The 21,067-nt window shown below is 38.2% G+C and overlaps 1 protein-coding gene across 3 annotated transcripts in view; it reads right to left on the reverse strand.

Annotated features, from left to right (window-relative positions):
- The window catches only part of NYAP2 (neuronal tyrosine-phosphorylated phosphoinositide-3-kinase adaptor 2), a 255,220-nt gene that overhangs the window by 141,391 nt on the left and 92,762 nt on the right, over positions 1-21,067 (reverse strand). For all 3 annotated transcript variants that reach the window (XM_082396988.1, XM_082396990.1, XM_082396989.1), the window contains exon 2: positions 11,016-11,317. In XM_082396988.1, coding sequence (XP_082253114.1) covers positions 11,016-11,317 — 302 coding nt within the window. The remainder of the gene's footprint in view (positions 1-11,015; positions 11,318-21,067) is intronic.

A 21,067-nucleotide genomic window follows, 5' to 3' on the forward strand; every position in this document is an offset into this window, starting at 1 on the left:
CTTATACACATTGTCACAGAGAAGGTAGCAGTTACACTGGTATCTTGATATATGAGTGGAAATTTTCCATAGAGACTAATTTGGAGAAGGCGTTCCAGAAAGACGGGATTTCACACACAAGGGCACAGAGGCAGGAATAATTTTGCCTTGTTCAGAGCAAATTATATAGTTTGGGAATGCTACAAGAGGCATGAATGATGGGAGATGTGGCTCTGGGGACTGGCAGGGGCCAGACGATGAAGGTTATACTAAAGTGTTGTGCTTTTATCGGGTAAATAAGGAACAGGCCGTGATCTGATGAAATCACGAGCTGAATAGTGATATGATCAGGCATGCATGTGAGAAAGTCCTCTCTGGAAGTAGTAAAAAGGATGGATGTGAGAAGGTGACACTACAGGAAAGGAGACCCGTGAGGTGCCCGAGCAGTTGTCCAGGTGAGAAATGATGATGGTCTGAGATAGGAGAGTAAGAGTGCAAATGATGGAGAGGGTCAGACAGGAGAGGTAAGAGGAGCAGAACTGGCTACTCTTAATAACTGATTAGATGTCAGGAGTAAGGTCAGGAGAGCAATCTGATAAAGCTCTTACTTTTCTAAACTGAGTATCAAGATAGGAAACATCAAGGAAACTGCTGGGTCAATGTAGATATGATGAGTTTGGAGAGTCTGTGCCATCTACAGACAGATGTGGGTCCAGAGATGCAGTCAGACATTCGGAGAGTGTGTAGAATTCATCACTTACCTATTCAACAAATATAGAGTAGAAGGTAAGAGCCAAGGACAGAGTCTGGAGACATCATCATTTAAGAATCAGGCAGAACAAGAGATACCCTCAAAGAGATTTAGAGAGCAGTCAGAGGAAGAAAACCAGTAGAGAGCCGTGCATGAAAAACAAAGGAATTGAGGATTTAGGAAATATGAGAGCGATCAGTGGTCTAAAATGCTGAAGAGAAACAGCAAAGGATGGGCATAGCAGGAAGCCACTGAGATGGGAACCAAGACTGGATTCAGTGGCACAGTGAAGATGGAGTCGGTAATAAAGTGAGGATCTGGAGCAAATGGGCATTGAGGACATGGAGCGAGGACATGCAGAAGGCCTTTTAGAACCTGGCTGAACAAGGAAGGAGAGATACAGGACAGTGGCTGAAGAGGCCACTGGGTCAAGGTTAGAAGTAGGTAAGATTAGTAGTCAAGGTTAGATTCCTCTGAAATGAGCTAATCGAATTTCCAGCATGCTTTGAGGAAAGTTCACCCACTGGAAAGACTCCTTCCCATTACTGTTAAATCTATGAGGTGGACAGTATAGGTATAAAGGAGACTATGCCACTTTTTAAAAACAAAAATTACATTTTAACTTGTTTGGTAAAATATCAAATGCTTTATGTAACCAAATGGGAGAAAATGTTTTTATCAGGAATACCCTCAGAAGGATACTGACTGAGGTTGGTAAGATAGGGAAGGGGCTGGGTTAACTCCCAGGGAACATGCTTATTTAAGTGCAAGGAGGCTCTGAATTGCCTTCTAAGGATGATGTTCTCAGCTTCAGGATTCAGTGGCCAGACTGAAGTCTAGAGAAACAGAGGAGAGGTGACAGTTTTGTAGAGAAGAGAACTAAAGGAGGTAGAGACCATTTAAGGAAGGCAGGCTATCAACTCCTTTCCTTCATTTTCCTTACAAAATCTTAGTAATTAGTAATTTAAGAATTTACTACATTACTTCCTAATGCTTCAGTATAAATGCATAGAAGAGATAAATCCCTATCCAAGTTTGAGGCCCAACAAAAACAGGGACCATGAGGAAAGTTGCAATTAGGGTTACATTTAGTACTTTCTTCTTCATTTGAGGACATATGCTTTCTGATGTCTATTTACCCATAACTGGAAATTGATGACATTGTTGCAATTCAGAAGTTGCATAATTTAGGAACACATAGTCTCATGTTGCCATCAAAATGCTACTCAACAGGTAAACAGAGGACAGGAAGGTACTTAGTATGAATTACCACCACTAATCCCTACAATACTGGGGTTCTGGAGAAATCAACAGGCCAAAGCCCTGGGGAGCATCCTCACCATATCAAAGATGCTGTGCATTATCTAGCCCACATCCATCAGGTGTTTTAGGGGACAGTCACTGTGCTGGCTCAAGCTAGACCATTGGGTCAACAAAAGAGCTCACCAGCTAGGAAAATCAGCAGTGAGGATCAAGTAGACTGACATTTATACACACTACAATTCTTCATATTTGCACCATTTTGGTGTCAATAATTTACTTGGATCTTTATGTTCCAGAATTCCTTTGGCCAGGGAGCTGCTGGACTGAGGAGTATATTTTCTCATGTCTTCCATGGGAAAGATTTCCATGAGCCTTTGGTAAGGCTCAGGCCAAGAGAAATGAGATTTTCTCACTTTCAACTCAAAAATAAAAATTCAGGCATTTTGCAGCAGGGATGACTTCTTTTATTTGGACAAAAGGAAAGACAAAGAGAGAAATGGGGAAGGGAGTTATATTTTGCCCTTTTACTTACCAATTATTTAGATGTCTTGTGGTATTTACATTATTCCATTGAATTATAGCTTGCTTTCTGCATTGCTAATTAACTTTCCACTAGTTGACTTCTTAAGTATCTTAACTAGATAGTTAGATAGTTCCTGGGAAAGCAATATATGCATATTTTCCTTTATATCACCCCAAGTGGGCAGAATTCTAGGCTGATCCATAAGACTCCTATACCCTGTATGATTCCCTCTCCTTGAGTGCAAGCAGCACTGTGAATATGATGGCATCTTATTCCCATGACTGAGTAACAGTATATGGAAAAAGGTGAAAGGATTTTCCTATTGTAATTAAGGTTCATAATCAGTTGACTCCGCTTTTATCAGAAGGGAGGTTATCCTGGGTTAGATCTTCGCAAGAACATGTAGGCCTTCCCTGAAGGGAGAGAGACACTTTCTCCTTCTGTCCTTGAAGAAGTAAGATGTCATGTGTTCTACAACCACAAGGAAATAAATTCTGCCAATACCCACATGAGCAAGAAAGGACCCTGAGCCTCAGACAAGACTCCAACCGCAGCTGGCACCTGGATTGCAGCCTTGGGAGACCCTGAGAAGACTCCTGACTCTCAGAGACTGTGAAATAATCAAGGTGTATTATTTTAAGCCACAAAATTTGTGTCAACTTGTACAGCAATAGAATACCTTCACAATTAATGCCCTGATCACAACAGACACTCGGGAAGTTTGAGCTTATTGGTCTCTCATGGAAGAATCCATCTGTGCCAAACAACATGGGTAAAAATTCTCTTATGAATCTAAGACACTGAGACAAATGAGGCCAAATCCAGATTGCTACTAAAAGGGTGTTGAGTGAGACCATATAGAGGCAGGGTAGTTCTTTGGACTAGAAGCAATAGCCATGGCCAGGACCAAGAGAAAGATGATTTGACTTACAAACGGTTTCATTCATGGGTCTCAGGGTGCATTAGGAAAAGATCACACACTAGATGTACAGCTCTGTCTCCGTCTGAGCAGCCTGGTATGACAGATGGCTTTTACACCAGGAAGCCTAGCAGCTTCTGATTCTGTCAACCTGGAAAGTGAAACCCAGGAATGTGGGCCTTCGATGACAATTCCCCATATCTCATCCCATAAAACAAAACACTAGAACACTACCCAATGCCAAAACGATGGAAATTTTGAGAGCTTGTTTCCATTTTCCTTGTGTTTTCTTAGTGTGGTGCTAAATGGGGCTTTGAACACTTCTAGAAAGCACACTGTGACGTACAAGTGCCACTTGTTATGTGAAAAAAGGCACTAAGCCTGCAAGTTGCAGTCATTTAAATGAGTCATTGAAAACACCACTGAAAAGCCATCGCTGAGCCCTTTGAAAGAACAAAAACTGTTGGCGAGAAAGGACGTACCCTCTCAGGAAAAGATCCAAACAAATTCAGAAAGAGTTAAGCAGATACTCGAGAGACCTAATATGTCAGCATTTTCTGAGCTTCTATCATCTCATTTACTTTCAAGGTCTGGTCTGGGAAATCTGGAACGCTACCAGCACTGTCTTAACTACCCTCTGCTATCTGAAAATACAGCCCAGTGCTGAGAGGAAGGGCAGCAAGGTTGCTGAGAATCTGCTATTCTTCAGGCTCTAAGCTATGTGCTTTGCTAATGGATTTTACCCCACTTTTTTTGCCTCCAAATTGGTAAAATGGATTACTTTTCCATTGCTATGTAACAAGTTATCATAAATGGAGCAGCTTAAAAATCAATACCACTCTATTAGCTCATAGTTCTATAGATCAGAAGTCTTGGCATGGCCAGAACCCAGAAGGCTGGGTTCTCTGCTCAGGCTGAAGTCAAGGTGGCAGCCAGTCTAGGTCCTTGTCTGGAGGTTCTGGAAGAAAATTCACTTCTAAGCACATTCTTGTTGGCAGAATTCAGCTCCTTGTAGTTATAGAACTGAAGTCCCTGTTTCCTTGCTGGCTTTTAGCCAGAGACTACCCTCTGCCGTTAGGGAGTGCCCACATTCCATGCCACATGGCCCCTTCCATCTTCAGGCCACCGATGGTATGTCAGTTCCAGGGAATATCCAGGGTGAATATACCAAGGAATAGGGAAATCTGGATAAATATCTTGGACAAGATTCCACCTACCACCTAAGACCAGGATTGCTATTCTCATCGTACAGATGAGGAAAATGAGGCTGTGAGAGACACTGTATTAAATGTTGGCAGCACTGATATGTCTGTTTGCCTCTGAAGCCCATGTTTTTCTAATATGTCATGCTGAGTCATAAAGGGAACAGTCTTAAATTTTTATATGAGTATCTTGTAAGGGTCAGAAATCTGGGCTAGTCATCGAGAAAGCAAAATCAAGTTTATGGCTGGCCCTGACTAGGGCTGATGCAGGTTCCCAAACTGGAATTCTGACCTGGTAAACCTGTAAATTCCCCACAATAGAAAGAGCAATCAACTTGTTTCTCCTCCTCTCTCCTCAAATGCTCACAGGTTGCTTACGAAGCTGTACATTGGTACAAAATCAGATTCAGGCACCTTTAAACTGTTAGCACTGAACAGCGAAAGAGCAACAAATATTCTTTGTAGGAAAAAAAACCACATTATTAAAATGTGTTAAGCTATTTCTTCCAGAGCTAAACAGCTAATTACATGGAAGATGCTCACGTAGTTATCATGCCAGATTTTCTGGTTTCTAGAAAAGATTCTTGTAAATCAGTGCTTGCTTTGTGATATGGATAGAGGGAAACAAGCTGAGCAGGAGAGATGGAAACAAAATTGGTTGTAACATGAAAGAAAGGACCACTTCTGTTCACCACCGGATCTCTAGTACGACCAGGTAGGCACTCAAAGCATTGGCAGAATAAATGGCGGCATGAAAAGCAACATGGCTGAAGGCTGTAATCTACTTTGTTTGGTAACCTTGAGAGAGGGATTGTGTTCGGTTTTGTTTTTAAGGCAGTGATTCTATAATGAACTTAGCCTTCCTTTGGCTCTGGCTCAACCACACAGTTCAAGTTTTTGAGGACAGTCAGATTCCAAATGTTCCTGCAGGTATTCTAATTTTTAATTCATAGATATGACTCTACCAAACATCTCTAGAAGGTGAAATCAGAAACCAGGAGAACTATCCCAGTTCATTGTTTTGTAAAGACAATCATGAAGCATTATCATAAATTAAGAGTTGAGAATGGCTTGAAAGAAGAGTTTAAAACAAATGAAAGTTAAGAATACTTAGTTTTGGAGGTATGAGTGAAATGGAACAAACTTCCAGTTATAAAATAAATAAGTCCTGGGGATGTAATGTACAGCATGGTGAATACAGTTAATAATACTGGATTGCATATTTGAAAGTAGCTAAGAGAATAGATCTTAAAAGTTCCCATCACAAAAAATAGGTAATATGTATGGTGATGGATGTTTCTAGACTTATTGTGGTGATCATTATGCAACATATACAAATATTGAATTGTGTTATACAGCTGAAACTAACATAATGTTATACCTTAATTATACTTCAAAAAAAGAATACCCTTAATCAACTATACTCCAATATATAAAAAAAGTTAAAAAAAAAAGAATACTTAAATTTTTTAAAGGAGTCTAAAGTGTTAGAAGTACTTGAAGTTTAATAAAAATGTTTTCTTCATTATACTAAATATATTTCTTTTCCTGTCCTATTTATTTTTATTGGAGTATAGCTGATTTACAATGTGTTAGTTTCAGGTGTACAGTAAAGTGATTCAGTGATACATATACATATATTCATTCTTTTTCAGATTCTTTTCTCATATAGGTTATCACAGAATATTGAGTAGAGTTCCCTGTGCTATACAGTAGGATCTTGTTGGTTATTTATCTTATATATAGTAATGTGTGTATGTTAATTCCAAACTCCTGATTTATCCTCCCTACCTCGTTGCCCCTTTGGTAACCATACGTTTGTTTTCGATATCTGTAAGTCTGTTTCTGTTTTGTAAACTATATGTCAATAAAATGGACAACCTAGAAGAAATGGACAAATTCTTAGAAAGGTATAACCTTTCAAGACTGAACCAGGAAGAAATAGAAAATATGAGCAGATTAGTCACAAATACTGAAATTGAAACAGTGATTTAAAAACTTCCAACTAACAAAAGTCCAGAACCAGATGGCTTCACAGGCAAATTCTATCAAACATTTAGAGAAGAGCTAACACCCATCCTTCTGAAACTCTTCCAAAAAATTGCAGAGGAAAGAACACTCCCAAGCTCATTCTATGAGGCCACTATCACCCTGATACCAAAACCAGACAAAGATGTCACAAAAAAAGAAAATTACAGGCCAATATCACTGATGAACATAGATGCAAAAATCCTCAGCAAAATACTATCAAACCGAATCCAACAGCACATTAAGTGGATCATACACCATGATCAAGTGGGATTTATCCCAGGGATGCAAGGATTCTTCAGTATTCGTAAATCAATCAATGTGATGATACACCATATTAACAAACTGAAGAATAAAAACCATATGATCATCTCAATAGACACAGGAAAAGCTTTTGATAATATTCAACACACATTTATGATAAAAACTCTCCAGAAAGTGGGCATAGAGGGAACCAACCTCAACATAATAAAGGCCTTATACCTCCTATTTATTTTTAATATATATGCTACACTAAACTAAAATGTCATGTTATTCAAGCCTATTAATAGGTAGTAAGTACACATTTAAAATCCTATGAACTTACATTTGTATAGCAATTTCTTTTTATCATGCCCCATTGTGGCCATTAGCCCACTGGCTTGTCATAAGCCTGTGAGGGAGGCAGTATGATCAGTTTTCAGTGCTTTATAATCATTTTAAAGGTAAAGAAACAGTCTCATTAGATCACCGGCCCAAAGTCAATGTTGGCCTGTAGATTCTAAGTACAGTCCCTTTTGCCTGCACCACAGAGCATGTCTAGGAATGATGCTGCTGAGAAATGGGATATGTGTTGACCTGAGCAATGGGAACGCAGGATGAGAATTTGCATGGTTCCTGCATTTTCTACATCCTACACAAGACACAGCTTCTCAGGCCTCTCCTCCTTTCTAGTTAACTCCCATTATTTCATCTGATCTTTCCTCAATCTAAGCAGGTATAACACTGAAGCAATACAAAGGGCAATTAAAATATTTATCACATATTTATGATCAATTTATCTTCTCTACTGTACATGTTTTTAAAGGTGTTATTATAACAGATCCTAAAATGGAATAGTAAATATATATTTTCAATATGACAGAATTACAATTTTTAAAAGCTAAATTATAATTTTCTTGGTATGGGAGTTTTGGTTGTATTCATAACTAAACTATTTTTTTCCTACTCTGAAAAGCTGTTTTGCTACAGGTCCAGTTCTTTTTTACTTTTAACCACAAGGAAGTCATAAGCCCCTACTTAAATAGAAGCTGGTTACCATGGAAATCATTCTAATGCCACTGAATCAATATTTTGATTTTGCTGACATTTAATGCAAAAAGACAGACTAAGATTTATAAAAGTCACTTTTCATCTTTGTTATAATTTTGATAGCTAGAAAAATTGTAAAGAAAACATATGTTCCGTAATGAACTCCAGTTAACTCACAATTATAAAGAATTGCGGATTCATAAAAGAACAATCTACATATTTATATAATTTTGGCTTTGAGTACACACATATGCATGCATGCATTTGGACTGAAGATTTTTTTCCCATGTTTCAACTGAGCCCTGATTCTCTCCTGTTACTGAAGTCATAACTTGGTAGAAGAGATTTGAATATATCCAGTTTTGCAATTGCCTTTTGATTAAGTGTTCTGAAGAGAAGGTGAAATTTGCATTGAGAATCACTCTTCCACAGAAGTTGACCATTTCTGCACTGAATCTAAATAGTCCATCTGGTCCATTGACCACCCTCAAAGAGGCACTACAGCTGAAGGCTCCTCAACCCATCCTTAGAGGTCCTTCTGAGGAAAGATGCTGAACTTGAACCTAGTGTTTAATAAGCCTCACTGACTATAAAGTAGTTTTCCAAGTCTGAGATAAGTCTTTGCTGCTGCTGTAATTTACTCACTGTCTCCTCTTCTGTCCTCAGAAGGAATAAAGATAACAGAGCTGCTGTCTTCTGTTTGATAACTAGCTATTTAGAGGCTTAGATCTTTAGATGGTGAAGGGATCTGAAAAAATTATGAGCTTCTCTACTTCAGGAATTAGCTACCTACAGCATCTCAAATGAATGGTAATGAGCTCTATTCTTAAGACAATTGAATCACCACTCAAATGTTTCTTCTGTGGGACAATCATGATTTTCCACATGTGTCTACTTTGAATGCCCCAGGTCCCCTTCCTGGGGGGTGCTATTCGGAAGTGTATACGTTACACTGCTTCCAGGAATGTTTCCAGAAGCATTACACCCCTGATAACACACACCTTACTGTCTGCTTGCCTTGTCTGTTTCATTTTCCCCTCCCCTTCCAATGGGTCTTTTATTCCTCTTTATTCTTGAATCATTCTAGGCCCTCATCATTCAGAGACCACTGTTCCAAATCAGTAACCTGCTTTTGAAAACAATCTAATGTAAATAATTATGCAGTTTTCTGGCAGTAAAAGTAGGAAAGGGGTGATTTTTGGCAACAAGATCACAGGATATAAAGAGAAATGAAAGGCACCGTATATCAATAGCAGAGGAAACTTAGGAACAATATTTAAAATTTACAAAAGGCAGATCTCTAGAGCCTTTTAGTTTATTAACAAGTAAATGAAACACTTAAATCGTCTCTAAAACATCAATGTGTTACAAGTTGATGACCTTGACTCATGAGAAAAAAGGCTCAGAATTCTAATCTATTCCAAGACATCAGAGGAACAATAGAGTTACACAAACAGACACACAGACACACACACATCTTCATTGCAATGATATTGATTATAGCAAAACAAACTGGAACCAACCTAAGACTTCATCAAAGAGATAATGATTAAATAAAGTATCATGATGTATATGACCCTCCTAAAAATGATGTTTCCCAACAAACTGAATGCCATGGAAAATAGTCACAAGAAAATAACTGAAAACATAAAACACAGAACTCTATGCACTAGGATTTCGATTTCGTAAATATACATATACACATGTTATTCACATATATAATCGCACAAACACACACTCATGATATATTTTCACATATATGTGAAGTAGGAAAAAACTGAGCATAAGTGGAGATTTTCCCTATAGAATGCATGGATTCGCTCCATCTCCAGGCACTTATTTGTATTCTTCAATATACTCTGAGGCTTTTTTTTTTTTTTTTTTTTTTTTGGCTAAATAGGCACTTGGACACCGATATGGGAGAAAGGAGAGATGAGGCTACTAGAAAAGATGGTACATGCTTCCTGGGCACCCGTCTCATGGACTAGGTTTGAGCTTCGGTGGAAGGATTTAGAGCAGAAGATGAGGGGGCTTTTGTGAGTGACTGGGGAGCCCAGGTGACAAAGAAACCTACCCAGCTGAGGAAAGGACCACCTGGCTTCCACTCTCTGCTGCAAGCTACTGGGAAACTTGGAACACTGGGCGCCCAGGGGAGCCAACTGGGGAGAATGTCAGGGACAGACAGGGTAAGAGAAAGACCTTGGGACCTCATAGAGCCATGCTCTCAAGCTGGCCACTGACAGCACTGGACAGCCTGAAGCATTTTCCACAACTGACACACAAAAATCTGAATGTGCCTGTATCAAAACACACTTGCAACTACTCTCCCACCAAGGGACTCTCAGGAAAAACTCAGGAAAGCTGAAACTTATTTATTCAAGCAAGGCTAAAGAGCTGGTGAGATATGGTGTTTACCTGGCCTAATTTATAATCATAGACCAGCAAGGAGACTAAGATATATTTGATTTATGTATTTCATGGCTGAGGAAAAATATAAATATAGGTAGAAATAGAATAGAGATTGAAGTAGAGACTTTAATATGTATACGTGCACACGTGTGTGTATACTACAAACGTACACACATGCATGCATAAATTCATATTCACTGGAAGGAAGTACAGCAAAATGTTAAAAAAAATGATCATTTCTAAAGATGATTACAATTTTTCTTCTTTATATTTTCCTGCATTACAAAGCTCCCTAATGATCACATGACACTTCTATAATCATACAAATAATACTAATAAAAGCAAGAAAATATAAATTTTAGACATATTGCTAGGCAAAATAATTTTCTAATGATTCAAAGCTTTAAGGGGGCTAGAAAACTCATATACTGCTTTCCCTTTCCGATGATATAAATTAAATACATTTTTCTGGGTGTCATTTGACAACACCCAGATAAATAGCCATCCCCCCGGATTCCTCTTTTCTAAGACTCAGGGGGAGGGAGACAGGGCTATGCGACCCAGGGAGGAAGGCAGATGCTGGTTAGTATGCGGACCCTGACACGTGGCCTGAAGTCTCTTTCTAAGTGAAGTGGGCCTGGCGGGTTTTACCTTCGTTCCGCTCGGGGCCTTTCCCGCTCTTACTGGCCGCCGTGCTGTTGACCGTCTCGGACGACGTGCTCAGCTTGGTGCTGGGGTCCCGCTTGGGCTTCGGGGGTGGTTGTCTCCGGGAGCTACAGCTGCTGTCATCGTCTGTGCCCCCGACCGAGTGCAGCGACTGCGACCTCACAGAGAAGCCACTGGAGCAAGGATGGGGCAGCCTGTCCTGAGGAGCGGGCATCGTCATGAATCCCATGCGGAAGTGTTTGCCCACGTAAGTTCCTTCGTGGCCTCGCCCTACTTCTCCACCTATGCTGTAAAAGAAAGACGAAACCCGCGCCAAGTGAGCCAGGATGTGCAAGATCATGGGCACAAGCATATCTATAACTGTTGATAGTTCACATTTTAACTTGACACTGGTGAAGAAGCGTTTCCAATAACATGAAAATATTCTATGCTTTTGCATTCAATATGACAGTAAAGCAAATAAAATTTGATCATAATCAGAAATTCTGGTATCCTGGTATCCACATACTCTCAAAATAGTATTCTAAAGAAAAAAAAAAAAGTTACCACATAGCACATTTCATCTTCAATTGCTTGTCTCTACTTTCAGGTAAATCTTGTCTGTGGCTTAAAAAGGAAACAAGAATTCCTGGTGACAATGACTTGTAGACTGCCTTTTTTTTTTTTTTTTTAATTTTTATTGGAGTATAGTTGATCTCCAATGTTGTGTTAGTTTCAGGTGTACAGCAAAGTGAATCAGTTATCCATATACATATATCCATGCTTTTTTAGATTCATTTCCCATATAAGCCATTACAGAGTATTAAGTAGAGTTCCCTGTGCTATACAGTAGGTTCTTATTAGTTATCTATTTTATATATAGTAGTGTATATATGTCATAGACTTTTGACACATGACTGAGGTCAAGGGGGCAGCATTTGAAACTCTTCTCCACTTCATCAAGATCATCTCTACTTTTACCTAGTTAATATAGAGGGAAAAACAAAACAACAACAACAACAAAAGGGGTTCTGTTACCAGTACAAGGGGGGAGAGAGAGATAGGAAGTGAAGAGGAGGTAAAGGAAGGAAGGGAAGGAGGGAGGGAGGGAGGGAGGAAGGAAAGAAGGAAGGAAGGAAGGAAGGGGAAAATACTTGCTTAAATCAATAGAATAATTGTTAATCTCTCTCAGGTTTCCAGAATCCTTTGGTTACACTAGTAACTTAGTTCTACTAATAAATTAGTCTCACAGAATAAAATAGCAGCATCTAATAAAGAGATGTATCAAGAGTTAAAATCTCATCCGATCCTAGGATAGTTCTATTCAGAGTATGCAAAGTTTCCAAATGTAAGGTTTTTAAGTTTTACGTTGGAAAGTTCGAACAGAAATTTTAAAATATATAAGAAAACTCTCTCAGCTTGAAGCTCAGTTAATCATATAGGAAATGACTCTTGGGTGCCTTTCTATTCTATTAAGTAATGGTGACCCTATGAAGAAAAAGGACATGAATGTCAATATGAATTTTTAAGAGAGGTTTTTCTAGAGTCATCCCCATTTTTGCTCATTCATCAATAAAGAAAACAAAAAGAAGAATTGTTAGAAATATTTGGTTGATTTTCTTAGACATGTATGAAGTAAAAAAGTATCTTTGAATATATGAATTTTGGAAGCCTGTTGAGTCTACCTTTCCAGATATAAATTTATTTGGGCCTTTCTTTAATCATAATTTTAGCTGGCTCTTTATTGTATCTTTCATGACTCTAATGTTTGTCATACATTTTACATTCCACTGGGAAATATCATGGTAAATATTTGTTTTTCCCCCTTCGCTGAAGGAGTTATGACAATTATATGACCCTTGTGAATAGAGCCAGAAAGGATTCAACAAGAATATGTGACTCTGATTCTGGTATTTAATTCTGATCACAACTTGCTATTCAACCACAAATGTTTTTTTATATTTATTTCATTTTTTTCCTGAGTATTATGAGTCGATATTCAGATACTAGATATACTATCTTGGCAAAGCAAAATGAAGAAATATCAGTGCACTAACCAGAGCAGTGGATATCTAGAAGCATGAATGAAATCAAGGAAATGTCTAAGTGGAAGTTTTCACATTGTAGTGGTCAGTATCCTAGATCCATGTAGTGTTTTCACGCATTTCATGTTCTATGCTTTCTTCAAGAACATCAGCCAAAAGTTAAACTAGAATAAATTCAGATGGAATGGTTTGTGAAAAATCAGTAAGAATTTAAGGCAGAATGGTGTGGTGGAGGTGAGATCAGGGTATGATGGAATGTGAAGATTTGTCATTGACTTGTGATGATTGTGACCTTAATCTTTCTCATAGAAGATGAAATATTTGATCTCATCTAACTTTGCCTCAATCATTTTGCATGTCTTTTCCTTATTTCTGCTGCCATATCACTGAATAAAAGGTGATTTGAGGATTATTTAGACAGTCATTCCCAGTAATATATCCATGTGAGGGGATTTATGCATGTATTAATGCATATAGGCATTTATGAGAGTTATGAGGAATAATTGTATCAGCAATTTCTCTGTTACTTTTGACATAAATAGAGCCTGCACATTTTCCCAGACAGATAATTAGCTCTGTTGCTTCAAAATTACATTTTTTCCAGCATAAAACAATTTCCTGTAACTCTCTATCCTTTTGTTCATATATGTAATGTATACACACATAGACACACGCACACACACACACACACAGAAACACTTTTTCCAAAGAGAAATTCAGTGTATGCTTTAAACAATGGCAGGTCTCAGGTACAAATTCAATTTGACCAGGCTGTGAATGCAGGATGAAAATGTGGGGCTAAGGTAAGTTGGATAGAAAGGCCATCATCCAAGGCTAAGGGTAAGCAATAAAGGTTATGGTACACCTAGGTTCAAGAGACCAGTAAAGATGATTAATCAAAAGGAAATTGAAGATTATGAAACATAGCATACAACTAATTCCTGAATTTAGGATAGCACCATGAGGAGTTTTTTAAAATTCCTAGACTCATACTAAGGACAAATACCTAATCATATTTGTTGAATCAGAATCTCTGTAGCCAGTTAGCCATACTCTGTAGCCAATGAGTTTCTTAAAAAACTATATCCAGATGTTTTTGATGTAGTCAATCCAGAAACATTAAGAACAATAGTTAGAGACATTAATGAGCAGACATCTGTTAGTTAGAAACAGCCAGGGAAACAGAGTTATCAGAAAGTGGGACAAAGGAGACTTACCAGAGACCAGGCAAAATATCACAGATAACACAAGGTACAATGTATTAGTCAGATCTTGTTAGGTTATCCTGAAGTAACAAATAATCCCCTATTCTTAGTTATTTTTAACAACACAGGTTACTTCTTGCTTGTATTCATTGGGTCAGCTGTGCATCAGCTGTGGCTGTATTTCACATGTCTTTTTCATTCTCGGATCTAGCCCCTACTGAGATATGTTCTCATGGCAGAGAGAGAAAAGCACTCACAGAACCACACAGTGTCTCTTAAAGCTTCTGCTCAGATGGGGCATGTAATCTTGAACTCACATTCCATTGGCTAAAACCAGTCTTATGGCCAAGTTTGATGTCAATGGAGTGGGGATAGATTCTCTTCCAGCAGGAAATCACTGCAAGTTACATGACAATATGTGGGGATGCATAATCCTCTTCCAGGTAGGGGACCAAATACAGGTACAGCACTTGTAGCATATGCCTCTGAGATCTCCCTTCAAGAGGGAACTTGACATTAGGAATGAAGTTAGCTGACAACTAGTGACCCATTGAGGGGTTTTGTGCTTCTTGCCCCCATAATTCTGGTCTCTACCTAGTTAGAAGTCTTGGTCTCCAAAGCAGACACACTCTTTCTCGAAGATACAGTACGGGTCCCATTGAACAACAAGGCTATAGCTGCCTCCTAAGTAATTGGAGCTCCCTTTGTATAGTGGCCAGCAGACAAGAAGACAGGTCTCCATTGTGGAAGAGGTCACGGACCCTGATCAGTAGGAAGAGGCAGAGCTGCTGTTACAAGATGGTTCAGAGAGAAAAATGTATGGGACCCCTCTGGTTACTCCCTTGCCCAGCTGTGAGTTTGAAAGGTCACCTGCAGCAACCTGGCCCGAGAAGGTTTTGTTGACCAGATGTCCCAACCTCTCGTTAAATTAGTCTCACCACTGGGCAAGACACTGAGACCAGCAGAGATGTTAGTTGAGAGTGAGAGTGAGGTGAATTTAGAATAAGTGTGGGAGGAGGGAGATAATGCATATCAGTTGCAAGCCCCATATGAAGTGCAGTGAAAGGAGCTATAGTTTCTCACACCAACTGTCCCTTTGTAAGTTTTCCCTCATGAAGCATCCAACAGGATCCATGAAAGAGCTGGTCCCCAAACCTGCAGAAGAGCATCTGCTGAGCATAAGGGGTGAATTGTGGCAGCCATGAAACTTCTCTAAGGACAGCACTTAGCTGACAGCCCCCAGCCATAGAGTCTTCAAATCGGATGCAGCATTTAGGTCAAGGCCACTCTGCCCATGGAAAGCTCCTAGCTAACAGCTGAGCATATGAGGTATGGGACCTGGCTATTTCTGCCCAGCGTGGGAGTCCTTGTGTCTGAGTTTCCCTGTTGGGTTGGCTGAGACTTCCCCATAGCTACACCATGGTCTGAAGCTCTTCCTATCCAATTATTTTTCCTTCCCCTTCTCCTTTCACAGGTGTCATGCTACATTGTGGTCTGAGGCTTTTTCTGCCTATTCCTGCTCCCTCCTTATCCCAGGCATTCTCCTCAATAAATCTCTCCCTCTAAATTTCATCTATCTTGGTATCTGCTTTCTGGAGGTCATGAACAAACATACTTGGGAACGAGCATACAATCTATGACATTCAGAAACCAAAGAAGCAAGAAAGAGAAAGCCTAATAACAAAAGTGAGACCCCAGAAATAAGAAATGCCTGTGAAAATAGGGCAGTCTCTTGCTTCAGACTGAGTATTTAAATGCTGGTTGGGAAAGTAGGAACTAACTCCACTATAGGAATACTTGGCTTGAAGTGAAAGTTACGTGGGCTGAAGAAAGCAGTCTTTTTGCAGTAAGACTCTAGTGCTCAAGATAGATTAAGCCTGACACATCTCATGTTATAAAAATAAAAATAAGTTTCATAACCCTGAATTTAAAGAAGTACACTTTTTCTCACACAATGAAGGTAATGTTGCAAGACGTAGTTGTCTGTTGGTTTGTTTGTCTATTATAAAATTTAAAAAAACAAAGTACTACTTAAATCAAAGCAAGTTGTTTCCCTAGAAGTAATTGATAAAATATTTGTAAACTTCTCCAAAAAAGTTACTGGCTTATGAACAGACCTGGACATCTGTGCTCTGGAATCACTGAGTTGTGGTTTCTATCCTCAGTTCCACCATTTAGCACCTCTACTTTAGTTGCTGATCCCAAAGACCATTTCCTTAAGAGATAAATAGTAGTATTAGCCTCATGGAATTGTTATCAAGTTTACCTGAAATGCTACATATGAAGCATTTAGCATGGAATCTGACATATCATATGCAGTCAATAATTTTAGCTTTACAATTCCTACTTTTAAATCCTGTCCTCCTGAAATTTGTTTATGGGATCATAATGTGCAATGTAAGGCCATATCTCTAAAAAAAAGTGGTACGTGGTACCATGTAACCTCAAAAAACTGTGCACAAAGTCAAAGCAAAATCTGACATTTAACTCAAGATAATCTAGGCAAACATAGTCTCCATGTCCTTAACTTTCTTCAGTACTTGCTTTGATTTTTTTTAAAGTACCTGTTGATTGGGACTGACAAAGAAAGGTACAAAACAAGAACTTCAGAGCTGCTTCGACAATGCTATTCAATAGAGATTGTTACTTGTCTTGCTGTCTTCTTGAAAATCCATCAACATTAATGTTTTATGTCACCTTCTGAGAAATGCTTCCTTTCAGAGATGAAAACACAACCCCTGAGAAGGGTGAGGTGCTAAGGTGAGATGTCAACTCTAAAAGTGACAGAGGCACTGCTTCTCTGTGTCATTTTGAAGCAAATATGTCAATATCTCATAGTAGAGTATTCCTGGGAACCACTGGAAAAAAAAAAAACAAACCAGAATCCCGGTTCATATGTATACCCTCTTTCAAGGATATCTAGGAAGTTGGGATACAAACAGAGGTATTACCTAGGAGTTTGCTTCTTGCTTGGAATTTTTTTTTTTTTTTTTTTGTAACAGTTCTATGAAGCTAAGCTCAAATATCCATCTCTAACACTGATGCATAATCCAGTATATTTTTACCTTTGCAAAGTTCTGAACTTCCTGGAATTGTTTCTGTTGATTTTTCAAGAAGATGTCTTTATCTGATATTAGGGAAAGGGATTATTCAATCATAAAGTCAATGGGGTAAATCTGAAAGGGAGGTGGAGACTATATCTCTAAAGGAGATAGTAAAATTTACCTATGGGCAAGTTTACCACTGTCATCTGCTAAATATTCAAATCTTTCATGTTAGGCATTTTTATAATGAATGAGCAGAAGGAAATCAATATTGAGATTTTATTCATTAAAATTACTACTTAAAAAAGTTTACATTTGATGCTGTCTTCCTCTTGCCTTCTCTGCAGATACACAAGACCTAACACTGATGACCCTATGCTGCCCTGTGATTCCCGCTAGCCCACTCACCAGGGGGACCCCCGCTCTAGAACTTGCCCTTTCCCCCCTCAACACTGGCCTCTTCTAGGTATCATTTCCAGGTAAAACAATCTGTGCTTATGAAAAATTATACATAGAAAGAGCCAAAAGATTGGTATGTTATACTTTTTCCTATTTTGACAGGCAATATGCCTCAACCCATAGTCTGACTGTTAAGAGAGACGTGTGATTCATTACATCCTCCGTGATTTTTGGCAGATGGAAATTGTCATACAATTCATCATCCCAGCCCCATTAGGCCTTGATGAGTACAAGTGGCACTTCACATCCACTCACCTTGAGCTTCATGCAGGCAAGAGTCCTGTGTTCTCGCTCACTGTTATAAACACTGTCACATTATAGGTGCTCAAACATACTTGTTTTATGAAGGAAAAAAATGAAGAAAGGAAGTAAATCCACTTTGGAGATAGATTAGATAGATAGATACATAGATACATAGATAGATAGATACATACATACATACACACATAGATAGATACATAGATACATACATACATACACACATAGATAGATACATAGATACATACATACATACACACATATATAGATACATAGATACATACATACATACACACATAGATAGATACATAGATACATACATACATACACACATAGATAGATACATAGATACATACATACATACACACATAGATAGATACATAGATACATACATACATACACACATATATAGATACATAGATACATACATACATACACACATATATAGATACATAGATACATACATACATACACACATAGATAGATAGGTACATAGATAGATAGATAGATAGATAGATAGATAGATAGATAGATAGATAGATATAGATGATAGATAGATAGATAGATAGATGATAGAGGGCTTAGAGAATTTCATGGACACTTGTCATTTGTGCTTCCAAGGGATTCATTCTCCCTAATTCTGGCAATGATAAATCCTACGTGGAGATCAGTCTTCTTCCTCTCAGTCTAACATGTTACACAGACTCAGCCAATCAATCACTAGATCCGCCTGGCCACCATGACTATTGTAGCGACTGGCAAACTGGTGAATCAGAGTAAACCTGGGCACTGGGTAGCATCTCAAAGTGCCTCAGCCCTCTTGCCACTACAAAGAGAGACTAGTGGAACCAGGTCTGTGGCATCGTAGACCTGGATCTAGATGTGCCTGCAGCTAGGTAAATCCTAGGGCCCTTCAGTTTTGTCAAATACCAAATTCCATTTTGTTGAAGCCCAATTTAGTTGGGTTTTCTGGCACTTACATTGGAATACAGTCCTAAATGAGCCAGTACAATGCAGCAATTACTAAATAAATATTATTGGCTAACGTGTCAGAAAATGCAGTTGATATCAGGAAAGGACTAGGAATGACACAGGGCAGGAAATGAATGCATCATTCTTATTTATTGCTGGAAAATATCCTTCCTTTTTAACAGTATAAGTGGAAAAAATTAAGTGCTGAATAGGTTTGCCCCATATATATATTTTTGATCATGCAGTACACTTTGATGTGGAAACTTGGCTCCAGTAACATTAAACTGTGTTCATATTTTCGTCCAAATTGTTCACTCACCATTACCCTCAATGTCTTCCCTGAGCCCCACTTGCTTATTCAAAGCCATAACCTGTGGATTTCTTGCCTTACGCACAAACATTCATTTTCACCACTTCATATCCTCCATGATATCTATTTTCTACTTTTGTGCTCCTAATATCTTAACTCTTCCTCATGCTTTTCCAGACATCAATTTCCGGTGTCTGGCTATTTATTGATGCTTCTTGGATCTTAAGGTCAAGTGTTAAAAACGGGATCTTTACACACCTTTTTATTACCTGCTGTGGTGAACTATAATAGCAAAACAAAACTAAATAAAACAAAACAATGGGAAAAAAGAAACTTGTCCCGAAGAGAAGGGATTCAGTTTCTAACTCCAGATGTTATATTTAAAATTGATATACTTAAGCACTATATTATTTCTCTTTGCTAATATACTTCAACTCTGCCCAAAATTTGGTGTCTCAGAAAGAATATTAAATATGTAATCAACCATTGAGTAGCTACCTGATTTTAGGTAGGAGGCACATACTTTCTGAGCTTCCATTACCTTTATCTTTATATGAGGGAAATACTTTCCAGAGTTGTTGTAAGAAATTAAAATAAGATTTAAAAATGTCAAGGACACCTAGGAAGGTGTCCAATACAAGTTGAGGCTAGACAAATATTAAGGCGCCTTCCCTAACTTCCTGGTTTGCCAGGCAACTCTGTATCAGTTTTTACCTTACTGTATCCAGTTATAAGGAGGGCATTTTAATGATAAATTTCCAACCTATGGCACCATAAAAGAAAAAGTACTTTAACAGTATAAGGGCATTTTGCTTATTTCTGTAAGAGGGCTTTGACAATAATTGTCAGGCAATACACTTCCAAATCCAAGTTAGGGGAGAAAAAAGATCTTGCTTGAAAATGAAGGAAAAGTAACAAAAATAAATAATTTATCTTTTCTGTCATAATTGTGGGTATAATATAGAGTTGGGCAAATTTTTGAATGGATTTTATGGTTTTTTTCTGTCAAAACTCCATGATAATTCAAGATTTTTATGAAAGTTAGGGCTTAAGGTAATCATGGCTAGACTTATGCTTGAAAAACAAATATGTCATTATTTATCATAAGTGCTTATTGCCAAGAGTTTGAAGTTGATACTGCAGCCCATTGCTTTAATGCTTAGTCATAAAATAAAGTGAGGAGGTTAGAGTGGGGAGTAGAGAGATTTTTTTAACCTTTATCAAAGTTCCTATTATTCTCTTCTGAGTCTCTAAAGACATGGGACTGAAATCTAATGTTTATTAAAGCCAGAACAAATTCTATGGCACATCTTTAAAAGACTTATTTTTTACTTGAAACATGTCGAGTGCTTTTAAGATTAGCATATGTTATTATCTATGGTATTTTGGAATCTAAAATTAAAACATTCCTCATTTGTATATACAAATAATACTTCTCTACTCCTTAAAGTGTCATGGCTTGAAGAAGAGACAGTATATGGAAAATTCAAATCATATAATGATATTCAGATTCAACTTAGAATGTAGTTTACAGAAGTTCACATCGTGGGAGATCTTTTCCAAAAATTCAACCAAAGAAGGGGAGGTTCTGGAAAATATATTTTTTTATTTGTGTCTTCAAAACTAACATAAGCTTTGAATATGGTTTGAGAACATGCCAAGTTTTCACAAATGAGTTTAGCTAACCATATGTGGCTCATTTCTCAATCTAGAAGTAGAAGCTAGAAATACAGAATGTTACCATATAACAGCCTTGAACTTCCTG

This window comes from Balaenoptera borealis (assembly GCF_965194805.1).
Source record: "Balaenoptera borealis genome assembly, chromosome: 6".
Lineage (NCBI taxonomy): Eukaryota > Metazoa > Chordata > Mammalia > Artiodactyla > Balaenopteridae > Balaenoptera > Balaenoptera borealis.